Raw genomic sequence first — 27179 nt, forward strand, 5'->3', positions numbered from 1 at the left:
CAATCAATGAGCTACTGCCCCCATATTTTAATTCAAATGTATATTGACTTGAATATACATATTGAATATGTATATATACATATATGCATAATTGACTATACAATATAAAATTGAATATTTTAATTCAAAATGTATGTCTTTTTCACAAAATAGTATGTCCGCACCTTTATTCTAAGCAGTGTTTTACAGTTCCCTGGGAAGCCCATACTAAAACCCTCAAACCCACCCCCTCCCCTAAAGAATAACTTCATAAAATATAACTTTAAAAAACCAATATACATCCAAAATCTTTCAAGTTCATTTGTATTTTTTCATGTAAAATATCAAAGAAATAATTAAAAAAAAAAACAAACAAAATAGAATCAAATCCAGGATACAATAGTTTGATCTGATTGCCTCTAGTACAATCTATTGCAAGGTACTAAAAATTAAAAATAAATGCTCACACAAGTCATATAAAAAATGAAAAAAGTAAATAAAATAGTTAAAGAACTAGCATGTACATGGATGTATGTATTAGGAAACAAGTTTATTTGAACAACCACCCACATCTTTCTGTAATTAAAATAGAGATTTAAATCCTTCCCTTCCCCCAAACAGCATTTGTTGACAAAAAGTCAAACCCAATCCCTCCCCAAATTACATTCTAACAGTATTACCAGAATACAAACTGTAATTAACCATGTCCCATTACTTCTGTATCACCAAGACTTATATATGCCCCCTCAGGGATGTTCACAGCAAAATTGTCCAGCTGGCACATTGGTTGTATTTATACTACAAATAGACAGTGTACAATTTAGTGCAGTAAATGCTCAAAACCTGAAATAGTACAGTGAAATATTGTCAACAATAAATTTATTTTCATATTACATATCCTTTGAATACTGAAAAGTTCTGCCATAAGCCTGTTTAAACCCAGAAACTTTCTTTAAAGGTAACTTTGAAAAACAGATTTTATTGTCATTGCACTTCATCAGATATATTATCTCCGTAACAAAAATTAAAAGCTGACAGTGTAAAAAAAATCACTTTTAATTTAACCAAGATTTGTTTCATGACTCAGTAAAGATCTAACCTAAGATTCTGGCAGCTGTTTCAGCCTGGAGTACTGCTCCACACAGTACTTTCCTGTTTCAGATCTGCTGCTGGTTTACTATGGAAGTAACACAGAAAGTTTATGATTGCTTTATCCTTTTAAGGTCTTTGCACCAAGACACTCAACCACCAGAAACACAAATAAAAAAGGAATCCAGCTTGCAGCTTCACAATTCTGATAAATACCTGATGTGATTTCACTAGAAAGTTGCATTAGTTTTCCCCATACAAAGAAGAGCCTTTGGCTGACAACAATGCACGTGGCTGGGCAGGAATCAGCACCAGCTATCTCACAGAGCTGCAAGCCAACCTGCTCAGAATATCTTCTGTTATGACAAACTTACACGTTCAATGGTGCAGAGTTGCTAGCAAATGAACAAACTGCATTCTTTAAACATAACCTGTGGATAGGCACTACCACCTGGATCACACCAGCACCCAGGTCCACACCTGCTGTGGGTCATTCCAGCGCCAATGGCTGTTGGCTCCTTATGCCAAATGAGCAGTGCTGGTGACGTGACCTTGAAAGTTGGCCAGAAAATCTCCAATTCTTTACCAACATCAGTCATGGTACTAAAGAACAAAGCCTTAGGACCATCTGTTTTTCATTTAGGCTGACAACCTGAAAAAATTCTTAAAAGAAAGAGATTAAAACTAATTACAGTAATATTGGTCAGCCCTGCCCGGTCCCCTGTTTATTGAAAAGAAGTTTATGCTATCTGAACAGTTAGCAAAACTAGCAAGAATAAAAAAAAAATACCCAACTAATAATCCCTCAAAAGAATAAAAGAAACACAATGCCCATTCAGTAATTAAATTCTGTGCAGACACAACTCTGCTGTTATATCTCTTTTTCTATTAAAAAAAAAAAAAAAAAAAAATTTTTAAAAAGCTACTTTTTACTATGTCATCTAGCATCATAACTGTAGGTCTTTGCATAATATCTCTTTTTTCAAAAATTCAGTGTGTGTGCTTTTTATTTTCCATCCTGTGACATCATGTACACTTAGAAGTTCATCACAGACACGGTAATTTATTTTACTTAGTGCTTCTCTTACATTTTTCACTGAACACCGGAGATTCATTTGCTACGTATCCCTGTCTGCAGCCATCCTTCCCAGTAAGGATCTACATTTATTACCTCATCATTCGTCTTCCAAATCTACTCTGTATTCCCACCACTTCATCGCTGACCTTTTCACCTACCTTCACCCAACCAGATGGAAAAAAGTCTTTAAGGGTCAATATTCCGATGCATCAGTAAGGTCTTGCTAAGTGTTATCAGACCTGGCAAACACACATTTACACTTAGTGCTACATCTCTTCTTCTCTTTACATAGCCTGGATTAAGCTTAGAGAAAAGTTATAATGCCTTTCATAAAATTACCTATTCTTCAATACAAAATGCTTAAATCCATTAATTATAAATAAGATAATTTCAAAACATTTAAGAATATTCAGGACTTCATTTGCATTTCAGAGGAACTGCAGGCTTAATGTTCTTGATGTCTTCTCAGTCCCAAACCTCTGATAAGGAAGTTTTGTAGGATCTATAACAGGTAAAAACACACAGCACATGTCTCGTGTCCTGTGCACCAGTTATGGAAAGTGAAAGACATAAAAACTAAGCAGCTTTACCAGGTGAGTCCCAATGCTGCTTTAGCAGTGCCCTGACAAAGTTCCTGGTTCTTTTTCATGTATAGAACTACATGTAGTTTTACAATGTCAGTTAAAAATATCACTGAAAACAGTATGAGGAAGGTTTTCTCCCCCTGTGTATGACATTAACAAGTTGTGCCACATTTTCCAGAACTGATTTTAAAAGAATATTTTTGCACTTAAGATACTTGCCACAGATTTTATATATTAAAAAAATTACTTGTTCATGTGTTAAGTTACAAAACTGTAGTGCTTAATATAATAAACTAAAAAAAAAGTAAGAATTTTTTTTAAATGCTTGTTTATAATACATTTTTTTGTTTCTAAAAGGCAACAGTCAGTACCAGCCTGGTTTACTTTGTAACAATATTGTAGTGTAAAAATGTTGCTAAACAATTCTGGTACTTTGAGACTAGAAGGAATTATTTTCTGAAAACTATACAGTAATTTACTGAAAAAAAGAAACTGCTATAGTATTGTTTGTGCCTTCACAAATATATAATGGGAATTATTATGCTTGATAGGGATCATATTTGAACTGTATTCTATACAGAACAGTTAATCACTAAGAACTAAAAAAGCTTTTTAAGGCTTAAGTAAGTTGATTTTAAAAAAGCTTATGATACTATTGTCATAAACATAATAATAAAACTGCTCTCATGCCCTGATGCTTTGCACTTTTTTTCAACCAAGTGACCTAGGAGTTAGCTTTTCTGATTCACAAAGGGTCTGTGATGTCAATTAGTACCCAGGAGATCAGTCAGGGATATGCACAAACATCAGCCACTTTCTGTCCTAAAAGTGAAGCGTTTCTGCCTGGTTTGAAAACATAAAAAAGTACACAGATGTGTAAAATGGTATGGGTTTTTTAAAAGAAATATATATCCATGTATGTATTTTATATATATATGTATATAAATGTATTTCATACTTAAATTAGTATCAACAAATTCAGATAGATATTAAACTGACCATAAAGATGATGTAACAAAAGTCAATAAGGCAGTATGTTGTATCTCTTGAGGATATTCAGATATTCTATGCCTACCTCAAGAGGAAAAAGAAATCGGAATTGCACTGTAGGCCCAACAAGCATTGCTTGATTACAGCCAGGTAAGGAAGGGCTCATTTTTGTTAAGCACTGACTCCACGTCGTTGAGAATAGGGATCAAGTCTTCTGACTCTAGAGTCCCAAGATCAACGTTTGTCCCTGGAAGACAGTCGAGGAAATCAGGGAAACGTGTTTGTTGTGGATTTATGTTCATTGTTGTCTGTGCTATAGTTTCTCCTAGGAAAAGTAAAGAAGAACTTTTGAAGTACCAAAGTCTTATTGTGGGTAATTTAAAACAACAGAATTGACATAAAAATTTATTCCCCTTTTCCCACAGGCACTTGTGAGCCCTCCTACTCAACACAAATGTTATCTCAAAACTGCATTTAGTATAGAGTACATATTCTCCTAAGAATATATTTCACATCCTTGCTTTGATCTAAAAGCACAAAAGGTCCTTTCCAGCAGTGCTCAAAGCATCCAGCTCTGGTTTTCTACTTGGGAAGCATGACAGTTTCAAGTTTGTTTCCTGGTCTGCCCAGGAAGCAGCAAAGGACCCTCATGTACACCTCCATCCTGATCCCTGCCAGGGGCAATGCTGTCTGTAGGAAATAACTGAAAAAAGTGCTTTACAGCAATTTAGTTCTGTAATAATATTCTTTCTTTTTTCATAAATTAATAAGAATAAGCATGAAAACCTTTAATAGATAAATCTTTCCTTCTCTGCATAATACTGAATTTCTAATGACTTCAAAAGGAAGTTTAGGTGAGGAAATGCTGAGAATATCAGTCTCTGAAAAAAACCTTGATTTCCTAGTAAATTATTTCAGTATTTTAAACACCATGAGGATACTAACATAAAATAAATATCTATCAAAATGTAAGCTAGCTAAATACATTCTGTTTGAAGGCAAATGCAACTTTGCCAATGTAAGAGACTTAAAAGCAAGACTGATTTCCCAGAGTTAGGAAATGTATTGATTTTTACATGTAATCCATGGTAGGTAGTCCCCCTACCATGGACAATAGTATGAAAACAGAAATTAAGGCTTGCATTTTCCAGGTTTTATTTATTTATTCTGTTTAATATCAGTCTGAGGTGAAAGGGCAGAATCTGGATCTAAGTTAAAGCTGAGAACCTTCTGGGCAGTAAGCACTTTCCAGGCATTTTCTCCTACAGTGTTGGTCTGTTCTCTTGATTAGGAAAGCCGGAGATTATCGTTCAGTTATGCAATTATAAAACATTACTAGTCATAATATATGGACTATACTTTAAGCTAAATCCAAATATTCTACCTGTATCCATCTCATCTACATTGCTGAGGAAATCTTCAGGTGTCGTTGGTATACTGTAGCATCCTAATCCCAAGCCACTGTCTGTACTCTGCTCCCTGGAGTGGTATGGCCCACTGCAAAATGAAACATGAGAAAGACTCAGTAAATAGGCTCTGACAGACACAGTTCCTGAGCACAGTGTTAGAAGAGAACACAGGAGGTTACATATCAGAAATGCACACTGAGTCATTAAGCCTCATCCTGTAACTGTTGGCCACTGATCAGCCAACATCAGATTTGAGTCACATCAGCCCAAACAACAAAGTAATTTAAGTGAGATCACTCTTAAATTTTGAAATACACACATACATATATAACTCTCTAGCTGAAATCAGGTCTGACAGCCTAAAAAGTTGTGTGTATTTATACTTAGATAATGTACCTATTCTACCTAGTCTACATTTAAACCGCCTGTTACAATTGATTGCTTCTGTTAAGATTCCTTCTTGAAGCATAAACTGAAAGATTTCGTCAGCCACTCAGCCATACCCCCTGTTTACAGTAAGTAAAAAAAGAAGATGGTATAGGGACTATTGTAGAGAGACAGCTGTAACAGTCTAGAGAAGGCAACAGAAGCAATTGCCTAATGAAGAAGAATGAACTTGCCTGTTCAAGAAAGGATCGGATCCATTATTTGTAATAGGCCTCATGTCCTGTGTCATAGTAGGGGTGTTCACTGCTGTCTGAACTGGGACCATGTTTTCTGAGTCCATAGGAAGTTGTCTGCAAAGAGCAGCTTCCTGAAAAGACAAATAAATACATGGGAAGGGTTATTCCAACAGCTCAGAAATACTGTAGTCTTGTAACAAGGGAACACGTAACATAAACACCGAAGGAAAGTAATTCTGAGTGATGTCACTGATGAGTATTTGTTTACATTGATATGAAGAAAACCATGATGTAGACAGACAGTGTCTTTCATGCCTACCTGTGCTGGCTTAAAGCACCACAGAATCTAGCTGTCAGTTCTACCATGTCTGGAAGCCAGGTCTGTAATTCACCTACCACAAAGTACTTAACATGTTAAAAGGAAACCACTGGAACCAAGAGTTCTTTAGAATAAACAGTCTGCCTAATAATAAGCAATTGTTTAATGACCTGTCTCATGTTTGCTATATGCAGGATGACAAACAAGTAATCAGAGCCAAAGGAATCTTATTTTACAACTCTTCCTGAAAGATAAATTCTTCCAGCATTATCTCTGTGAAATACACACGACATCTAGTGGTACAGAGTTCTATATAGAGGTTGTCTGACTCCAACTGGATGCTCCAAACAAAAATCCTAAGACCTTAAAATAATAAATCTGTGTCTATTTTTACCATAATTAACTCAACTTACTTTTTTTTTAAAGAAACAAGCAAAGTAAATATTTCATTTAAATCCCAGTAGAAAACTTCTCTCCTCTGATTCAATAATTCGGTCTCCCCAGTACAGAAAGGATTAACAGGTTTTCAAGGCTAGAATATGATGTTTTACTATATTTTCAATTATTTGTTTAATTGAGGAGGAATGGTCTGGTCTCTTTGTCAATAATGTTACACATATTGGTGCCCATAAAAGCAATGTTTCCTTTATAACAATTATTATTTGATAAATTATAATTTACATTAGATGGTTTCAGTATTTAGCAAGTGTTAAAAACAAACATTCTGAAGATTCTTCATACATAGCAGCTTATGTATGATAGGTTTATGATTAAATTTATCAAGTGACAATTTTAATGGTGACATTTCTACTTAAAATTTAATCAACTGGAATCTGTGAAAATGTACAAACCTCAAAGAAGGGAAAGGTGTTTTTTTAACTGTCTACATGCAGATATTTTCAGTACTTTTTTTTAAATGTAAGAATGACATCTACAGCCACACGAGATTTAGACAGGCCTTCCAAAGTAAAACATCCGTAAGCTGAAAAGCCTGCAGCACCATAAAGAAAAACTCCCACTATCAGTTACATAATCTAACTTCCTGTCTCTTCTTTGTTGCAAAAAACACCATATTTATTATAGAGTTACTTGACTGACTCTCCCTTGTGGAATGGCTCACCTCCCATTATTTATTTCAACATATTGCCTGTTGCTCATAATATTAACTCCGTATGTACATTTAAAATGTGGAACAACAGACTCTTGCACACTGGAGTCAGATTTGGCTGGGGAAGCAGAGAGCCTACTGGCTCCACCATATGTGACATATGTTCTTCTGCTGTAGGTCATTTGTTCAGAAGTCACATTGCAATTTTAGTACTGCTACAGATGTCAGATTCCTTTGCTCCTTTGACATTATTACAGCAATGGTAATGGAGAAATGGATCAACTACACAACACCTAAAGCTTTATGTTACCCTATTATGTCTTGTTCTCTATTCTAAGCATGACTACAAGGTTTTTAAGAAGAATAGTTGTAAATCTCCTTCCCTAGGATGAAAGTCTGGCAAAAAAATGGCAGCGATGTCCCGCAGCCCTGTGAGCAGCAATATCAGTCTCAGCCATGCCAGTGAGCTCTCAGTCTTTGAGTGTAGGAGGGTGCCTCCACTTTGGCCAGCAGAGACCATCTCTGGCATTCAGCTAAGAAAGGAGCAAGAGCCTTTAATGATCTGCTTGGCACTATGAGGCACATAAACCTAAAGAAGACTTTCAAAATAATTAACAAAATAAAACAAACTAAAAAATCCCACAGTATTCTGCTATCACAAAGTCACGTCAAAAACTTCATGAGTGGTTATCTTCAAAACACTTTAAAGCTTCACAGCATTACAGTGAGTTGAATGATTCACTGCTTCAGAACACAGTTCTGATGTAAACCCGTTTTTAGCTGTATGCCAGACAAGCACAGAAATTTCTTGTTACATTTCCTGGAACTCTTCTCAGCAGAACTGACCTGAGCTCCACCCTTAGTTGCCAAACTCTCATTTCCAGCTGGGGAGATGAGCAAGAGCATTTTTATAGTGCATTTACATTCCTGGTAGATGCAATTCCTCTTCTACCAGTCCTCATACTTAGGGTGGAAAGCAAGAGATGTAGACATTGCCTGTGCCACCAATAAATCACACCCTCGACCAGTCTGTGCAGTAGAAGGAGCACAGCGGGGCATTTTTCTCTTCAGGTTGTAGCAGGCCAGTAAAGGCCTATTCTGTGAGGACAAAACAGTGATAAATGTTCCTCTGCATGTTCCTCTACTGCTTCTTCAGCCTCTTCTAAGCCTCTGTAACCTTCTGTGGACAATTTATGCAATAGGAGCCCTGGACCAGAAAGAAGCCTCTGAGAAGAGTTGCCTTTTTGGGACTATTTGTACTATTCAAATGTATGCACAAACACAGTGTGTAACGGCCCTGGTGCACACACAGGAGTGCTGGGGCACCTTCTTTGCAGAACCCTTCAGAGATTTCTGACTGACTTTACCTCTACCAACTTCCATTTCCAAGAAGCTCTTAAGTAGCAAGCAGATTCTCTCTTTTCCTTTGGAAAGCTGGCAAAACCAAATTAGTATAAAAGAACATTAACTCCTTATACAATGATAAAACTGAGTAAGGAAACCTTTAAATAGATGCTATCATGCTGGTTTTCTGAAATGCTGCCCTTCTGGCATGAACTCAATCTAGAGTTCTAGGGTTTTAGGAACTACATGAAGAGGAGGACAAAGAAGGAAAGAAATTCCCTAAGCCAAGAGCTTCCAGAGCTATGACCTCTTCCTGGCTGGGCACGCTGCTCCACCCCAGCAGCTGCTGCCAGGAATGGCTGTGGGGAGCCAGCAGCTGCTACTGGGCTGAAAGTTTGTGACCCTTCCCCTCTCACTCAAATGCTCTACACCTCCTCACAGCTGCTACAGCAGCATACACCCTTACTCAGCATTTTTTCCCTTAGATGGGTTACACTAGGAAAGCAAAAACAGCAAGGGAGGGTCAGGACAGGAGTAACTGTACTTGGACACTGATGACCCGAGAGGATAATTGCACCCTCAGCTGCCAGGGTTCAGGATTCTGAGGTTACTGGAAGGAAGTTCACAACATTCTGTTAGGCACAAGATTTTGCATCTTGCTTTCCTCCCTAAGAGTTACACCAGTTGTAAAAACTTCAGTAATGCAAAGTGACAGTGTACTGCTTCATGCAATGCGGAGCTTCCAAAAACACTACAAGGGCAGGGTGGTACTGGGCACAGTAAGTGGAAGTCTTGACTGAGTAGGGAACAGCTGCAGAGTGCTGTGAATGTATTGGTTTCAAAGTCAGCAAAGTAGCAAAACCCTCCCTTGTGTTAATGGTACAACAGTTTTGAAGCCTGATTTGCTTGATTTGAACCAAGAATAGAGCCAAAGAGAGTAAAAATAGCTAAACAAGTTGTTAGCATGATGACAATCATGACTAAGCTTGTACCAAATACCCTCACTCTCTTCTCACATCCATCTCTATCATGAGCTCCTGATGGGAAAAGAGAAGCCACACAAAAGACTTGAGACCATTGCCCATATCAGAGACCGCCACCTTAATCTTGTGAAAGTTTTCAAAGGTATTTAGAACTGGTAACTGCAGCATCTGCAAGGCCACAAATAATGATGTTTCTTGATAAAGTGTACTTCTTTCATGCTGTTTCTGAGAGAAACAGATTATCTTTTTTTTTTTTTTTCCCACTAAGGAATCCAATTAATACGCCATGCAAACACAAAACCACTAGTGGACTTGTCTGTAACAGATGAAACACAATTCTTAAAACTTTGTTTTCTTAAGGGAGTATAAAGGAAATTACATATCTATTTTGTACAGTATGAGTCATTATATAGAGCTGAAACTTAAGAAATAGAACAATAAGCAAAACATCCACAAATAACCAACTCTGAAAAGTCTTCAGATCAGAGGTATTCATGTAAGATGTGAATGTGATTTGATTTTAACTAAAAGGCAAAGGGTGCAAATTAAGAGAGTACAGACTGGAGTCAAGAACAATTCCATGTGTTCTTCCTTTATCTTCAGTGAAATATGAACATGGTCTCCTATGCAAACCAAGTTAAACTGCACATGAATCAGTGTTAGTTGCCCTAGTTGCTTACGGACAGACACAGAACAGAATTTGGCCCTTACATGACTATTAAGAAAGACTGGTAAGAAAGATGCCGGGTCTGTAACTTCTGACTGATGGCAATCCCGTGTTCTGTTCAGTGCTAGTTTTGAGAAAAAAAAATAAATTATCTGTTTATATTAGCTTTTTGGTTATCCTTCTATAAAACTATAGTTAGTCTTGACATAAAGTAACAGAGCTACTAAGTGTACTTGTTAAAAATTTGGATGCATTGAGCTAAAAGCTCTTGAACAAACTAAGAGTAACTTTGGTGTTACCTGTCGCAGTAACTCCTCCTGACGCATCCGAATCCGCTCCCTCTCCATCTGGATTCTCTGGAGCCTCAGCTTCTGCTGCTGCTGCTGCTGCTGCTGCTGCGTGGTCAGAGCGCCGGGCAGGGTCAGCAGCGCCGGGGGCTGTAGGGGGCGGCTCTGCTGCAGCAGGGCTGTGCTGGGGGGCAGCTGCGGCTGGGCATGCATCACTGTGGGAAAGACAGAACCCATGGAGCTTGGGCAGAGCTGCATTTTCACATAACAGAGGGCCCAGGACACATGCTGCTCACTTACAAGAATGCACTATTAGAATTACTGTACTTCAAGTGATTGAGAGAACTACTCCATGTGGCAAGATATGCACTAGCAATTGCTTAATAAATTATTTTTAATGTTCTGAATGTATCAAACAGGAATACTTACAAGACAACAAGTATTTATATTTACCCTGGTATGTTAAAATAGTTACCTAATGAACTAGTAAATAACATTTTTAAAAATTGAAAATTCCTAAATATGTGTGCCTATAATAGGCAGTAAGCTAGTAAAAAATATTTCAATGTAACATTTTCTTTATTGACAGATTTAAATAAATTATTACCAGAAGTAATTTGCAATTAACAACTGAAACTTTTTCTGTTAGGATATGAGCCATCAGTCCTCCACCTTTGGTAGGATATTCTCAAGGTTGACAGGGGAAGAACATCATAGACGGGAGGGTTAGAAACAGGACCTTTGATAAGCAAAGCTGAGTTATACCGAGGCAAATCCCTTCACTTGCTGACAGAAGGCTGTTGCTGAGCAAGTTAATGCTGCTTAGATTGTTAATGTTTCTTAAATCAACATAATTTTTTCTGTTCAAATTCAGAAACTATAAATCGGAGCAGAATTCTCTGTGAGATGGACATTTTTATTCATAGAACTGCTATGAAAGAAACTGTAAGTCTGTGCAGCTCTCTGTGCGTCACTCTGGTGCCAACATGTCACAAAGCTAATAGGATGCCATGTAATCTCAAGACAGAAGGTATCACTCCTGACTCACCAAGACAAATTTCTTCCTGTTTATGGTACTAAGAATAGCGTCCAGCATTGAAATCCTCCAGACAAGCCAGGAGTGAAACATAGTGAATTTTCAACATTTTAGCTCTATGGTTTGTTCAGGACCCAGGTTAGATTTATTACTGATGCAGATCAGGCCTAGCTGCATGGACCAGGTGAGAATTAATCCTGGGGTATCTCCAGAGCCAATCTGGATCTAAGGGCAGCTTTACTACCTGTAGGTGGTGCAAAGCCCACACTAATAAATCCTTCTGGACCTTGTGGAAAGCATCCAGGCAAATCCAAACCATCTTTGCAACCTGCTTCCAGAAGCAGGTGTTCTGGAGAGTACTGCAGATTGATGCCAGTGTGCCATCCCACAGGAGGTTTAGATTGGAGATTAGGAAAAATTTCTTTGCCAAAAGGTTTGTCCAGCTCTGGCACAGGCTGATTAGGACAGTGATCCATCCCTTGAGGAATTTAAAAGCAGTGTGGTCGTAGCACTTGAGGATTTGGGTCAGTGGTGGCCTTGGTAGTGCTGGGCTAACGGTTAGGCTTGCTCCTCTTTGAGCTTTTCCAACCCAAATTATTCTAATTCTATCAGATCTGGACTAGATCTTAATACAAATTCATATGCAACACTATAGGTAGCGTCAGGTAGATTTTGTCCTGCAACCCTACCTACTTGGGCAAGCCCCAGCACCCAGGCAGAACACCAGCCTCTTCAAAAGAAGTGTGGCAAAGTGTGATGATACAGTTATTACAGGACTAAGACTTTTTACTGTTTTACCAATTTTCACTGTGTTAGTTTTTCAAGCAACAAGAAAAAAAATTGAATAAACTAAGTTGCTTTTCTTAATGGTAGAGTTACAATGATATGCATAGGAAAAATGGAAAAATATTGTATCTGGAATACTTTTAAGCATGCTTGATAGGTCTCATACTGTCTAGACTTCAAATTAATAGTGAATCTTTAAATACACTGGTAGAACAAATAGAATTCCAACAATGGACAAATTACCCTTGTGGTATATATACTTGAGCTTAGTTTGCGAAAAATATTTTAAAAGCTAAGTGCTTTTCCTGGGACTGCTCAATTGAACCAGAACTGAACCCAGGCAGTAAAAGTGGGTTGGTATACAGCGGGTAACTTCTTGTTAATGGTCTGAACAAGCCCAGTGAAAGCAAAGTCTTGTGTCAGTTACATCCTACAAATCTCTGCTCCTTGTGATATAATCATATGCACATCTGTTGTGCTATTTATGAAGTTTTAGTAATGCCTGCTTTAATTTATATTTCAGCTCTGAATTTGTATTTGAATGGTATGAGGAACATAATGGTGTTTGGATTAAAAAAGAAAAACCTGCAGTTCACATTCCAGCTAGACTGCCCAACACAGACCCCACTCTGACACCATCAGACACACCAGGGACCCTTGACATCTTCTCTCAGCCAGAGCTCCGTGGAGCCTTGGGACCATCGGGCTGGTTTTGAGAGGTCAAAAAGTTACTAAAGGAAAAAACAATTGGTCTTCAGTAAGCTTCAATTCACTAGGCAGGGTCTGGGACTCCAGTGTAACATTTCTAAAGTTCTGCAAAGAAAAAAAATATTCAGAAGCTCAAATCTACCACTCTGTGGTAAAGGAGACTGGCTCTAAAATAAGAAGAGAAAAGTATCGTCATTACAGCAGACAGAATCAGGGTGGCCTTAAATTTACTTCTCTTGGGGAAAACCTAATTTATTTTGCAAAATGAAGTAAGTCTTTCAGTAAACAGCCATTATGCAATTATCCAGCCCAAATGAAAGCAAATAAAACCATGGAGCTAAGTTACAAACCTGAACTATGCGACCACACTTCCATTGCAGTCCATGAAATTGCAACTATTTCATTTACATCATTAGACCTATGTGGTTTTATTTTTCCAGTTAGAAGAAAAATAAAAACCTTCTTTTATTGCTTTTGTTTGCCTTTAAATTAATAATGATATCCTAGTGAATTAGGTTTTCTGACATTGTAGGAGACCTTTCTGTTGATGACTTTGCTGGATATATACTAGGCAAGGATTATTTTGTGGACAAGAGACACTGCAAGTTGCAGAAGCCAAAACATGCAAGTGTCAATCATTTTTGACATATGCATTGAACTGATTGCACCTACTTTTATTATTTGTCGGAAGTGTCTGGATGCAACTGTGGGTCTTTCTGCTATGTTTATAGGCAGCCCAGAACCAAATTCCAATGAACTAGCCAAAGCCAGGTCTCATGCAACACAGTCTGATGAAAAACAAATGTCTACAAAGGTTAAAAAAAGCCCAAAAACTGAAAAACCAGCCATACTACAGTTCTGACTTAGTCACGACACTGTAAAGAAAAAAAGACTGGGCTCCCCTCCTTTTCTCACTCCACTTCAGCCAACAAAGAACTGCTTGTTTCATTTATTTCCCAGAAAGAAGCATTAGCCTTCTAACAAGGTCAGCAAAAAATGCTGCTTTTCAGTTCTGGTGCATTTTGTTCCAAAAATCTGTAAAGTATTAAAGCAAAAAGTTGCACTATCCCAGTGCACAGAGACTCCTTTATTCAGATTTCTGAGCTGAAAATAGCTATACAGAAATTTCTCAACAGTTTCAACTCTTATGGTCTGTGATGTTCACATTTAACTAATCTTTCCCGTCTTCGGTGATTTAAGACTAAAAAAACCAATACAAACAACCTGCAGGTGCAACATCAAAGCTATGATTTAGCAGGAAGTTATTTAAAAGATTGGAGATTTACTCTGCAAGCACTTTAACAATAAATCAGTAACACAAAGTGATGATGGGAGCTGCTTGAGTGGACAGCTGTAATGCTAATGATTAATTACTGATGATTGTTAGATTTAAAATATTTAATAAATTATCTTTACTTTTGTTTTATGCAATCTTCAGCTTTTACATTTCATTCACTTTGAAACTGTGTAAATGACCCTCCACTCTTGCACTGGCACATGTTAGGATTACTAACCTTGAGGGGAAATGCTTACACCAACAGGAACTTCTTTGTGTCAAAATTAAAAATTACTAGAATTTGAAAAGATGCCAACATCTCTGTTGAACACATCAAAGTTTAGCATTTCAGATTTACTAGATGGTCAGTTGCTGGTTTAAAGGCATATGTCCTTTGATTTAATTTACCTGATACTAAAGTTACTTCCTATTAGACTCTGTACCTATTAATCACTGTCCTTAAACATAAATAAATTACTCCATTTGAAATCTGCCCAATAAATCACTTGTTAGAGGTTTTAATTGCAAACTACCAAAATCCCCTCGTTCTTTTGAGAGCTGTATCACAAAACACTCATTCCCACAGATGAACGTGCAAGTCCTCTATAATGCTTTCAGGTCTCAGAAAGTAATCATCAGAAGCAGGTGCCAAGATTATTCACACTGACTGAATTGTGTTTGCTTCTTTCAGGATATCCAGTAATTAAAAATTATCTGGAACAGGAAGCCTTTCCACCACGCAGGTGGTATGAGGGTATGGACTACAGAGAGGGAAAAACATGTTCCTCTCAGTGTCACACATTTCTAGCCAAGGCAAACCAAGACTTGAAAAATCCTGGACATTAGTGAACACTCTTCACGGACATTAGCGAACACTAAAATACATATCATCTGGTTTTGAACACTTTGGGAGTTCTGTGTTCTTATCTCCAGAGACTGCTTTGACATAGTTACCAAAACTGCCTTTTATCATCCTTAAACAATAGTAGCTACACCTCTTTTATCATGGCAGGATATGGAAACTTTGGTTCATGTGTTTATTGTTCCTAGACAGGATTTTGGCACTGGCTTTTTGATTGGATTTCCTGGCTCGTTAAAAAAAGTGAAAGCAGAGGTAAAGAGCTATAACTCCCAGTTGTCCAGACCCATTTGAAATACCATTACCAATACAGCTGAAAGCTAAACTTCTTCTATTCATGGATGATTTTCTATTAAATAACAAGAGTCAAAGGCTCTTCACAATAAAAAATTCTAATCTGTAATATCCAATGTCCTACATTTTAGAGAACCAGTGAATTAATAGTGAAAGCCATTCTGCTTGTATCACTTGGGTCATGCCTGCTTGTGGGTCTTGGCAGACTACCTTCTGAGGTAAGGTTGTCTTCTTCAGAAGGGAAAACTAAGAATTAAATAATTCTTCACCTGGAGTTTGATACAAGAAGTAAACGTGGTTGAATTCTCAGGATCAATGCATACAGTGACCCTAAACAAATTAACATCAGGCTTTCCCCTGTTTTCTGCCTGAACTGGTTGATTTATAATATGAAGATAAATATTACCAGCTTCTGCCAGAGATGAGCCATGTTATTTTTCTTATAGTCAGTATTTACACATAATCTGATCAGGTGAAAGTGGGGATGTCAAGAACAAACTAAAATACATGTGGCACCCTTCTCCCTCTGCCAGAAATTATTCTCCATTCTTAAGTGTTTGTGTGTGTGCGTGGGTGTGGGACATGTTCTCACACTGCTCCACTCAGTGCTGATGACAGAACATCCATTTCCTTCATGGTGCCAGTCTCCTTCCTGACGAACACGAGAACTGCACCAGGACCACCTTCTCTGTCACAAAGGATTCCTACACCTGTGTGCACAAAGTCCCGAGCTTCTGCTCTGGTCCCACCACTGACCCTGCTTTCAGCAGAGGCTGGGTTAGAGCCCTTACAAGGCCCCTTCCCACCTAACCTATTATATGATGGACACAACCATAACTTGTGCAAGGCCTCAGCCGTGTGTGGAAACTCATCCAGGAAAGAAGTTCTTACCTCAGAACAGGCATCTCCACCTTTGTGAGCTCACAGCATCAATACTGATCTCCCAGCAACTATCCCTCCATTCAGTACACCTGAATGAGTCCACTAATGAGGTTCTAATCAAACCTCCTTGAGGATGTGAATAGCAGACAGCTGATAAACCAGTATCACAGAGATAAAGTAATACAATCTGCTCCAGATATAGATAGAGTACAGGAAACACTGAAAATCTCAGGAACTGTAACACTATTTATGATTTTTTCCCTGCGAACGTGCATATTAATGAATTCATTTTGGCAGAACCTAAGAGATTATATATTTATAAGTTACTATGTCAGTGTACAGAATTAAAAGTGATTCAGGTACATTTTCTGAAGGCCGCCTTATCTGGGCCAACAGATACTATATATCAATCATCATTGCAGAACAGCCCCAGTCAGCAGGGACCGTGAAAGACCATCTTGTACAAACTTACATGGAAAATAATACATTGCAAGGGAGAAAACAGAGAGGGTAATAGAAGAGGCTCAGTTCTAAGTAGAAGATCCACATGGACACAGCTTGCTCCTGAGCTCCAGACCTTGTCACTCCCTCCCTGACAGCTAGGTCATAAGTAACTACAGCATTTAAAACCCTTTCTGCCCATGAATCCCATCTCTGTGCATAGTCTGATGAATCACACAAGTTCTCCTTTACCAGAAGGGATAAAGGAGAACTTTACCCCTTACAATTACACCTTTCTGTAATTGCTGCTGCTGGAGTGTCCACTGTGAAGAAAGGCAACGGGGACCGTGGTGAGCATCAGGGACACCCCCCCGGCTGGGCTTTGGCCAAACACCAATTTTAACCACAGTTAGATAAATTGAAAGCCCCTATCCACACCTAAACAAACTCAGAGGCTTTTCACGAAGTGGCAGTGCCCAAAACTCTCAAACCAGCAAACTCTGGGCACTGCTTAACACACATTTCTGTCACTCACACGGGACGTAGAGTAACTGTGCCTCGCAGCCTGCAACTGCTATTTGCTCCAAATCCCACATCCAGCTGTACCACAGGGTGGGCAAGAAGTCTTCTGAGATTTTTTTGCAGATAGTATGTTCTTTTTGTATGAGATTTTTAAGGAACTCACATATAAATTCAAGCTAAATTATACAGAAAATGTATATACTATTAGAGGGGTTCATTATTTTATGGCAAAGTAAGTTGCAAATTGTTAAATTTGGAAAATATTTAAATGAAGACCAGATTGTGCTTACCCACTGCATGAAGAGTACAATCACAAAAGAAATCTCTTTAAAACACTTTGAAGGGAGAAGGATGGAAATAACAATGGTTTTGAGTGTTGCTTAATGTAGAATAGAGAAAGACTACAAAACAAGCAGCATTTAATTTAAAAAATCTTGCAAAAGAAACTCCTGTAAGGACCTAATTTTTCCTCTAAATCTTGCTACATGTAGTCCAAAATCATCCTCCACAGTGTTTGTAGAGCAGGGAGTGCCATGAAGGCAGAGGGGCGTGTGCAGCTCAGGCTGAGGCAGAGTGCGACCCTCAGCTCGGGGCACTGCAGCTGCTCTCTCCTTCCTTCAGCACAGCGGGTCCCTCTCCTTGTTCATGGACCTCGGCCTGACAACTGAAACAGGGATTGAGAGTAATCCTCCTTCCACAAATGGCCCTTGAGTCTACTGCAATAGTTGATTGGTAAGAGATAGGTAATACCTTATCAATCAGCTGGAAAAGACTCTGTTTTAGAATGGGCGGAAAATTAGGATCTCTGCAGAATCAGCATCACGCTAAATGAATTTTCTGAAGATGCAAGAAATACACTGTTTCTGCTTGTCTTCAGTCTGAGGCTGATCACTTTCCCTTTGCTTCCAACAACAAAACATACACAAAATATTCCTATTAATGCTGTGCTTTCCTTAGTATATACATCTACAAATCATCTTAGAAGAACAACGATGGTAAAATGTTAAGAAAAAAACAAATTGAACAAGTCTAAATATATACTAACCTGCATGAACATGTTTTGAATCTATATGACAAATTTTCCTTTTCATTCATGAAATGTCACTGAATTTAGTCATGATGTATAAATGAGCACAGAAACTCACCCAGTATATATTACTTTCCTGTAAATTCAACAAGATGAATCAAAGGAAAAAACACCCAATGCCTTTGTTCTGTAACATTTAAAAGGCAGTGCTTTTAATGTCAGTGTGAAAACTAACACTAATGAAGAGTTCCCTTATAGCTCATAAATAGGCAACATAAAACCATAGTAAGAGAAAAGCTAGAAAAATACAGCAGGTTTTTTAAAGTATGACTACTAACTTCAACCAACTTTCACTACATGCTTTTGTATGCCTCCAACACAAGCATACTATGATTTGGTATCCCTTAGTCACACTGTGTGCTTTGATAAAATGTTTGTAAGTGCCTTTGTACAATTCCCAGCAAATATTGCTGAATGTTTATAAACCAAAGCAACAAGCTGTACAAAACAAACCATATTTTCCTCCTCTTCATAAGAACTAGAAGGAAAACACATGTGTTAATAATTGGAAGTGCAGACCAGTGTGCAGACCTGAAATATTTAAATCCTTTTAAGTGGCACATCTTCAAAAGAAAAACTTCTTTTAATTCCTACCGTACAAAAAAAAACCACAAACAAACAAAGAAAAAACAAAACCAAACAAACTAAGGCAAAAGACAGATGCACAGACTCATTTGCTGCAAGGTCACAAAATTAGGGCCAGAAGAGTGGTATGGATGCAGCTCCCACTGCTCCTGTCATCTCTGTGAGCTGTGGGTTCCATCCCTTCGGGGCCAGTGCTCTCCCTGCCGAGGGAGCAGAGCCAGGAACGCAGGGCTGGGCAGCTGCACTGCCAGCACAGGGGAGCACCAAGGCCCTTCCTTTTGGCTATGGCAATTTAAAAATAGGGACATTGTACTTTAGCACTGGAAATGACTGTCACACGTATTTTAAACTGCCACGTGAAATATTCAGAGGCTGCAGTGCTCTGTGCAGATTACTGCACTCTTTCTGTGTAATTCCTGTGTGTATATACATGCATATACACAGAGTTTCTAGATTAAATCTTACAAGATATATTTTTAATAAAATAGTGTCACATTTTGTGTGCCCTTGAAAGCCATCAAAATGAGAAAAAGTTCACCAAGACATATTGATTGAATGTTTTCGGCATTAAATAAATATGGATACTGTGCAGATTTTTACATACTATTTCTAGTGGGAAATTCAATCACACATATGAACCACTATGCCAAGAACTGCATATACACCTACACAAAAAGTCGAACTTTATATTTTTTATATATATATATATATATATATATATATATAAAGAGCAGACTTTTCATTAGGTATAGACTTTTATTTCTAATCCTTTGAATCTCAAGAAAGACCCTCATCTAAAATTCAGTATACATGTGTTTTAATCCAGGATTTGGCTTTCATTCACTTCCACTAGTAAACTGAGGGGAAAAATATTCTGTACACTGTCCTGACTTATGGCACTGCTGTTTTTTAACAAGGGACAATGTAACAGATGTTAACATAAGTGGAGGAGTTGGTATGAACAAAACCCCTGCTGTCCTATTCTTACCTCTCAGCCATTCCAGCACTGCTATAAACAGACTGACCCACACACAGCTGTGCTTTGAAGCCACAGCAGAGCAATTGTTAGTTTCACCATGTGCTACAACACGCTGCAGATACCCTAACCTTTCAGATTTTATTCAGGTTTCTTCTGCAGATATTCACTCTCACATTGCGGCTTGCTACTGCCCACTGAATCTTGTAATGTAACCAACACTCTTACTGCATGTATGCAAGCAAAGCATACAAAGTTGATGAGACAAAGGTAGAAAAAAGAACTGAAGCTAATTACCTCAGAGGTCCTAGGTGTTTCTTATAAATTTAAGACCAAAGTAAATATTGCACTACTTCTGTTGGTGATTACTAGCAGACAAATGTTCAGCGTTTTCTTGGCATGTGAAGAGACAGCACTCATGAACCACACTGCAAGTGGACAATCAAGAAATCATGAGATAAACTTACCAAAAATTAACCAGAACAAGAAACTGCTATGTGTTTTTAAGTCTCCCTTTTAACATCTTGAGCCTGTAAGCTCATCTTCTTGAGTAGTAGAAAAGTTAAAGCTCCAGAAGTGAAATAATAGGGATTATTTGCAATTCTCAATTATATGTGAAAATGTTTTTTTTTCCATTTACAAATTTTCTTTAAAACTTTTGAGTTTTAATGGCTTTATTTTCACTAAGGCTTAAATCTGGCAATATCAGATTTATGTAAGTTGACAATTAGATTTACACTTGAAGTGCTAATCAGAAACAGCAAGGGAACCACACCAGTTATAAAATTTTGTGGGTAATTCATACTGCAAAGACTTTTTAGTAGTTTGCAAGTTGCTTCCAGTGCAGAACCTCACTATGCAAAAGCCCCACCACCATAAACAAACTAACAAGCAAACCAGCTACACCTTCTGACCTGAAGGAACACAGGAATAACTGTAGACAAGCTATCCAAGAGCTTTGACATGATATGGAGGGCTTGTGAGGGTTTTATACCACCTCAGAACAGAAAAGCACAGACAGAACTTATTTTTCTATGTCTAACACTACGCCAAAAAGCCATGGAGGCTCTAAAATAGACCACAAGATATTAGAACTTCACCTCAAACAGTAAAAATTCACTTGCTGCCATGTCTACAGAGAGGAAAATTAAGTAAATGAAGGGGAGAACATACTGTTAGGTCTGATAGCAGAGTAAGAGCTACCTTCTTGAACCAAAAATTACTTTGACAAACAAATCAGGAGATGTCTCTCCTCTCTCTTCTGTGTTTTCACCACAGAGATGCCATCCAGTACTCACTGAGATTTGGCTGAGACATTGCCATGGTCCTCTGCGGTGCCGGTGTGGACGTGGCTGCAGGATGGTGGCTAAGGTGATTCAGCGGCTGGTTCATAGGTTTTCGAGGATCTTGCCATGTTGTAATTTTTTCTATATGGCTGCGAAAAAAAGGATACAAGTTTAACATAAAATACCTGGTATATTATATTGACAGTTAAGCATAATGTCATGAAAGTCCTATTTGTTTTTCTTATTCCACATCTGCCCTTGTCATCTCCCCCTTACCCACTTGAAATTATCTATCATCTGGTTGCTCACTTTTTCTTCTGATCTTCTGCCCCTGCTGTTCTAATTTCTTTTTGCTCCACTGCTGAATAATTACTTTTACTTGAACAACTGGAAAATTCTATTGTCACACTGAAAATATGTAATACACACTCATCTTCAGATTATTTAATTGTCCGAAAGTTGTTTAGTCTTGTCCTACTAGTCTTTTCCTATCTATTCAATATATGGCCATTCCTCACTCAGCAATGGTCATTTTCCTGAGTATTGAAAAGACAAGTATTTGTCTTGCCAAACCCAACTGCTTTCTTGCTTTCCACATTATGAAAAGTAGTCTTTCTATATGTCTCCAAGAATACCAGCATATATTCCCACTACCAAACCAGGCAGATTGCAGCCTCATGACTCATGTGTAATCACCAATTTCTCTGTAAAGGCACTAAGAGTTTTTATTGCAATGCAGTTAACAACATACCTACCATTTCAGTATGCAAATTTTCATATACATGCATTCCCCCGAAAACATTGGAGTCATGCACAAATCCACATAAATTTTACAGTGAAGTAACAATAACAAAGATCACTGTAAAGTATTTTTGGCCACAGAATTCAGCGTTGAAAGAACTATGGTTTTGTTGCAGCTGAAAGTTTACACTGAAATGCATCTGTTTCGTAAGAAACTTAATAGGAGAAGCACTTTAAGGATGAGCATGTAATTCTATTTGAAACAAGAAAAGAAAAAGGAAGAATGTTAAAGCAATCATTAGTCTAGTATCTATCAAGGGATTGCCTGGCTCCAAGCCCAACCAGCTAACCAGGTCACTGTCTGTACTTGAGTGGGTTCTCTATTCGCTTTTTTGTTACAAAGAGGTAAGTCTTTAAGAAGAACATGTCAAGAGGCATAAAAATTTAAACATTCTGTGTCTGGAAAACCATTTTGATCCAACTTTCATAAAAGAACACCCTAAAATTTTTACTGAGCTCCATCTTAAACTTGCCATTGCTTCTTCAGACCCCAGTGGCATGGCCACCACTCCACACCCAGCTGATCACTAGACCAATTTCACAACCAAGTTTCAGTCTGTATTGTGATGTACATCTCAGGTATTACAAAAAATAGTGTGAATTACAAGAAGAGAAAAAAGAAAAGAACAGAAAAATGTGACATCTTTATGCAGTCTGTAGCCATTTTCTTCTCCTAATATTTTGCATTTAATGTACAATTCTCAAACAGAAGATCACACTTTTACATGAATGTTACTCAGCCTCAAACTGCTGAGTCGCTTCCTTTCTTCACAGCTTCTAGAGTATTTGTTATTATTCACAATGAAACCACTCACCATTGCTTCTCTCTAGGATTAAAACACTTTATTCTCCCGTCACTGTAAATTTTTATTACATTTTAGCTTTTATTCTCTTTACTCTTACATTTCAAGTATAAGAATTTTTGCATACAGTGCATGAAGTCACAGAGCCTCGAACTTTAACAATATGTTGCCTCATCTATAATATTGAAATAGAACTATGTACATAAGTAAAGAACTTCTACAACTTACTTCTGTAACTTTTATAAGATTCTTATTTGAGGCATATTCAAACATATGACAAGGCAGCCCCAAAAATCCATACTAAAATTCTTACTTTCAAGTTTTTCATAAGCAATTTTTGCATCTCTCATTATTATAAATCCTAATTATCAGAGCTGGCCATTTTTCAACAAGGTCTTCATTCATAAACAAGCAGAACAAAAAGCAAAGATGTCTATTTTAGCTTCTATTTCTGCATCATGAGTGAGACTGATGGGGGTCTCCATATGCAAACAAGAACTTTACATGTTCCAATAAAATCAGAGAAAGTTAAATATTACAAACTCAATAATAAAAAAACTCAAATGGGATACACAAGAATCTGACCAATAGGACAGAGAACATGCTACCATAACTGCTTCTCCAACCTGCTCAGATCATGGCATTCCCACCCATAAAGTCCTGCAGTGCTACAATTCAGCAAGTGCAAATTGAATCCCAGTGGTGGACCCTCATTAAAGAAAAATTAAACCAAAGCTCAGATCTAAACAGCTAAGTATTTTACTTGGACTTCAGGATTCTGTTCCGCCTGTTGCACCCTAGGCTTTTGTTAAACACCTCCTGTTTGGGTGCCAGCCTCCTGCTTTGAAATGTCAGCATTCCTCTGAATTTGTGCTGCTGCTTTGTCCTACATTTTGTAACTGCAAGGCTCTAATCCCTGACTTCCACTGCAGCCTTGCCAAGACATCTCAGTGAGTTTAAATCAGCAAGCAGCAGCATGAGGGACACCAATTCTCTTTCTGCTTGTATGCACTCCAAATGAGATACAACCAATGTATCTCAGTGGGTTCTATTTTCAGACCTTTTTTCTTTTTGTTTTGTTTTGTATTTTTTTTTTTTCTGGTATTAGCAAATTCAGAGCAACTAATCTAGAAAGGTTGTAGGGGAACTGAGAAAGACAAACTGATTATTCTGTAAGTGTACTATCACCAGAAATAACACAAATACAGAGTTTGATCAACAACGTCAAGCTTTTTTGGGGTACTTTATCAGGGATTAAACATAGGGGCTGAGTTTTGTGACTGAGCCACATCAAAGTGAAGCTGCTGTTGAGTGGGAAGCTGGTGACTCACCACAGCACAGCTCTGACTCAGAGCCCCTCCGAGGGAGCCACACTCACTCTGCCTTGGAGCACCTCCAGCCATCCAAAGCCAAACATTGGGAAATCTGTTTACATCTCCTGGAGCAGAGCCAAGGCATTGCCCAACCTTCTCTTTGTCCCTCTGCTCCCTGTAAACAAAAACAGCTCAGAAAGAAAGTGTATTGCAAGTCAGAGGCCATTCACACTGCTCTGACACTGTGTGATGTGGCAGATACGCCTTTATACAGATGGGAAGTTTTTTAAATTTAAGACAATTACCTCAGGGACACAACATTTGAGCCTATTGTCTGAGCTTGCTCAGGGTACTGCAGTGCAATTTCTGGTAAAACTACAGCCAAAGTCAAGTCCCACATATTCCAGTAACCACCACCATGCAGGATTCAGCAGCAAAAGGGGAACTGTGTACTCACAGAATATTGGGCATCTGTAAAAGTCTAGTATCATCTACTTCTTAAAAAGATTCCCTTTAGTATTCCTTTTTATGTGATCTTTTGTCTCTTACAGTCACAGGTGAGGAAAATGCAAGATGTGAATGGGAATGATTTTTAGCTTTAGAAACAATTACCCTATGTGCACATGTCCAATTCTCCCAGAAACGAATGGAATTTGTGGGTTTATATGACACTGCACTATGAAACTGGCCTAAATGCTTAGCAGCAGTAGTTACACTTACTGGGACATTTAGAGACCTCCAAACCCCCTGCTCACCACAGGAACACCACCTCCTCCCTAAGGATGGCAGCAGCAGTGGTGCCACTGTCATACCTCCAGGAGGGCCTTGCCTTTAGGTGCTGAGTTTGGCCAAGGGCAGGGCCAGGAATCTCTGAGGGGGATCAAGAGGATCAAGAAAATGCTATAATTAGGCGGTACTTCACAGCAGCTTATGGCAGCTGTTGGAACTGGTGGGAGGACTGGCTGGGGTGCCACAACAACTGGTGCCAGAGCAAACACAGCCTGTCACCCTCAGCACTGCCCCGCGCCTGTCCCAAGGTCACCTTGTGCCAGCACCTGCTGGCTCTGCAGACCTGGGGATGCACTTCTGTTACTGCCATCCTTCTAATCCAAAAGCAGGAGGAATTTATTCTTCACTAGAAATCAACAGGTGAGAAACATTTTAGATTACCTCTTATAAAAAACCCTGTACATATGCTATGTGTTTTCCTGGATATTGAAAGAGAATTTGTGAATCCTTCTTGCTGGGAAAGGCTGGACGTGATGCAACAACTGCATGAGAATACACTGTTCTGTCCTTAGATGCAGTGGGATGCCTTCCTTTTGCCATGCTGCTTTTCCCCTTCTCTCACCATAGACTGGGAAATTTCAAGAGCCAAGTTCTGCTTTCATTGCAACATGAAAAGACTTCAGAGAAAGTACAGCACCATGTCCTAATGCCATGCATTCACCTGTACATTTGATAACTGTAACTCTTTAAGCAGACTGCAGCAGTCCCTGTGATGTAGAAGCTACCTTCAAACACGTAAGAGACAGTCACTTCTCCTACAAGTGCTTGAAAATCCTGCAATTTCAGTAGGTCAGCCCAATTTTTATGGCTTGTAACTTGTTTACAGCTCTGTTAAATTCAAACTTAAGTGGAAATGGGACAGACTTAAATTATGATCTGAATCACATCCAGCTAAAGACAATGAGCTTCACGCTGGCATGAACCTACTAGAAAACATTTGGAGAAAATTCTTGATTGGCAGAAACAGTTTACTGCCAGACTGTACAGACAAAGCATCAATGTCATTAGGCTGGCAGTTGTCTCAAATTTTTTTTCAGTTTATATTCACATTACCCAAAAAAAAAAGTAACGTGGAAGGTTTAACACAATGAACCCAGCTAACTCAGTGCTAGCTTCTCTTCATTCCCTTGCGGTCATGCACTGTAATACCACAGTTAATTATCTAATCACACACTTTTTCCAGAGAGTACCTGTCTTACTAAGTGCATTTCACTATTCAAAGGCTCTGTTTCTGATGTGCTATGAAGTATTTTCTTAAACTAACATGCAGCTTCATCCCATAACTACGGTAAAATTTTCAAACTCCGTTCTAGTGACAAGTGTAATAAACTATCTTTAAAAGATAATGAGAAAATCATCACAGTGAAACTTCAGACATCTCCATTTGGTTTTGCAAGGCTATCCCCATTCTACAGATCAAGGGTATAACAAATTTAACAGTATTCAGCACTTTCAGAGAGTACTTTGAAACATCTAGCCCCCGAATCTACAAAATACATACTGCTGTTGTGTTCAAAACACGGCTCCCAGTGACTTTAGCTACCACTCTGAGTCTGTGCATATCACGAATCACAGGGAGGGAGAGGTGTTAGTGTAGGGTGGAGGGGCTTCTTTCAAATACATACACCCCTTCATGCAAGTATATGGAGATAAAAATCTACTTTTTTTTCAGCAAGCACTAAAACAGATGAAAAGAAGAAGAAGGACTAGGGCCTTTCTTTGAGCTACCTTGTGAAGATACAACTTGACAAATGGGTAAGATGCTCCTTTCATGGGACAATACTTTGAGATGGGAAAATCAGACAGCTACAGTGTATTTCCTGCTATTTAGCGCAGGTGCCCCAACATATTGAGGTTTCTTGATGTTTCCAAATGTCTGGGGCAGCCCAAAGGCCACTTGGGCTGTTACAAATAACACCAGGTTTGAAGTCTCTTCTCTTTTTCTGCATTCTAAATCAATGACACATGAGGTGGTTGAAGGTCCCAGCTGAAGCCTGTGAATTGTGTTCCAGCCCCCGAGCAGGCAGCGTGCCCGTGGCCCCGTGGTCCCTGCTCCTGCTCCAGCCATGGTGCCAAGAGGAGAGGGATGGACACCTTGGCCAGCACGAGAAACAAATCCTGCTGGCTGTTTCACATACGTAACAGACTGATCTGCCTGAGCCTGCAGCCCCATGTGAAGGAAATGGAGAAAAATATTTGGAAAGAGGAGGACAGGGCCAGGCCACTGCTCTCAACAGTGCCCTTTAGCCAGGACAGCATCAGCTGTGAAATGGCT

At 38.6% G+C, this 27179-nt stretch overlaps 2 protein-coding genes and 1 long non-coding RNA gene across 5 annotated transcripts in view; 1 reads left to right on the plus strand and 2 right to left on the minus strand.

Moving 5' to 3' along the window:
• TM4SF1 (transmembrane 4 L six family member 1) overlaps positions 1-3886 on the minus strand; it is a 38758-nt gene extending 34872 nt beyond the window's left edge. Inside the window, exon 1 of the mRNA XM_053951466.1 lies at positions 3806-3886. Within this exon, the coding sequence (XP_053807441.1) occupies positions 3806-3886 (81 nt within the window). The remainder of the gene's footprint in view (positions 1-3805) is intronic.
• Positions 287-27179, minus strand: part of WWTR1 (WW domain containing transcription regulator 1) — a 45369-nt gene continuing 18476 nt past the window's right edge. Inside the window, exons 2-7 of one of the 3 annotated variants that reach the window (XR_008432551.1) lie at positions 21211-21347; positions 10473-10675; positions 5750-5883; positions 5105-5217; positions 3806-4045; positions 287-2385 (exon numbers count right to left, since the gene is read on the minus strand). Coding sequence is in view for 2 of the 3 variants with exons in the window: in XM_053951462.1 (XP_053807437.1) it covers positions 3861-4045; positions 5105-5217; positions 5750-5883; positions 10473-10675; positions 21211-21347 (772 nt within the window). In the remaining variant the exon portion in view is untranslated. Of the gene's footprint in view, positions 4046-4873; positions 5003-5104; positions 5218-5749; positions 5884-10472; positions 10676-21210; positions 21348-27179 lie in introns of those variants that run through there. The other 2 variants (XM_053951462.1, XM_053951463.1) reach the window with 2 other exon arrangements.
• LOC128792768 (uncharacterized) lies at positions 11481-15170 on the plus strand. The gene is made up of 2 exons (XR_008432552.1): positions 11481-11680; positions 14958-15170. It is a non-coding gene; the product is annotated as an uncharacterized LOC128792768 (long non-coding RNA).

The sequence above is a fragment of the Vidua chalybeata genome, chromosome 10 (assembly GCF_026979565.1).
Source record: "Vidua chalybeata isolate OUT-0048 chromosome 10, bVidCha1 merged haplotype, whole genome shotgun sequence".
Lineage (NCBI taxonomy): Eukaryota > Metazoa > Chordata > Aves > Passeriformes > Viduidae > Vidua > Vidua chalybeata.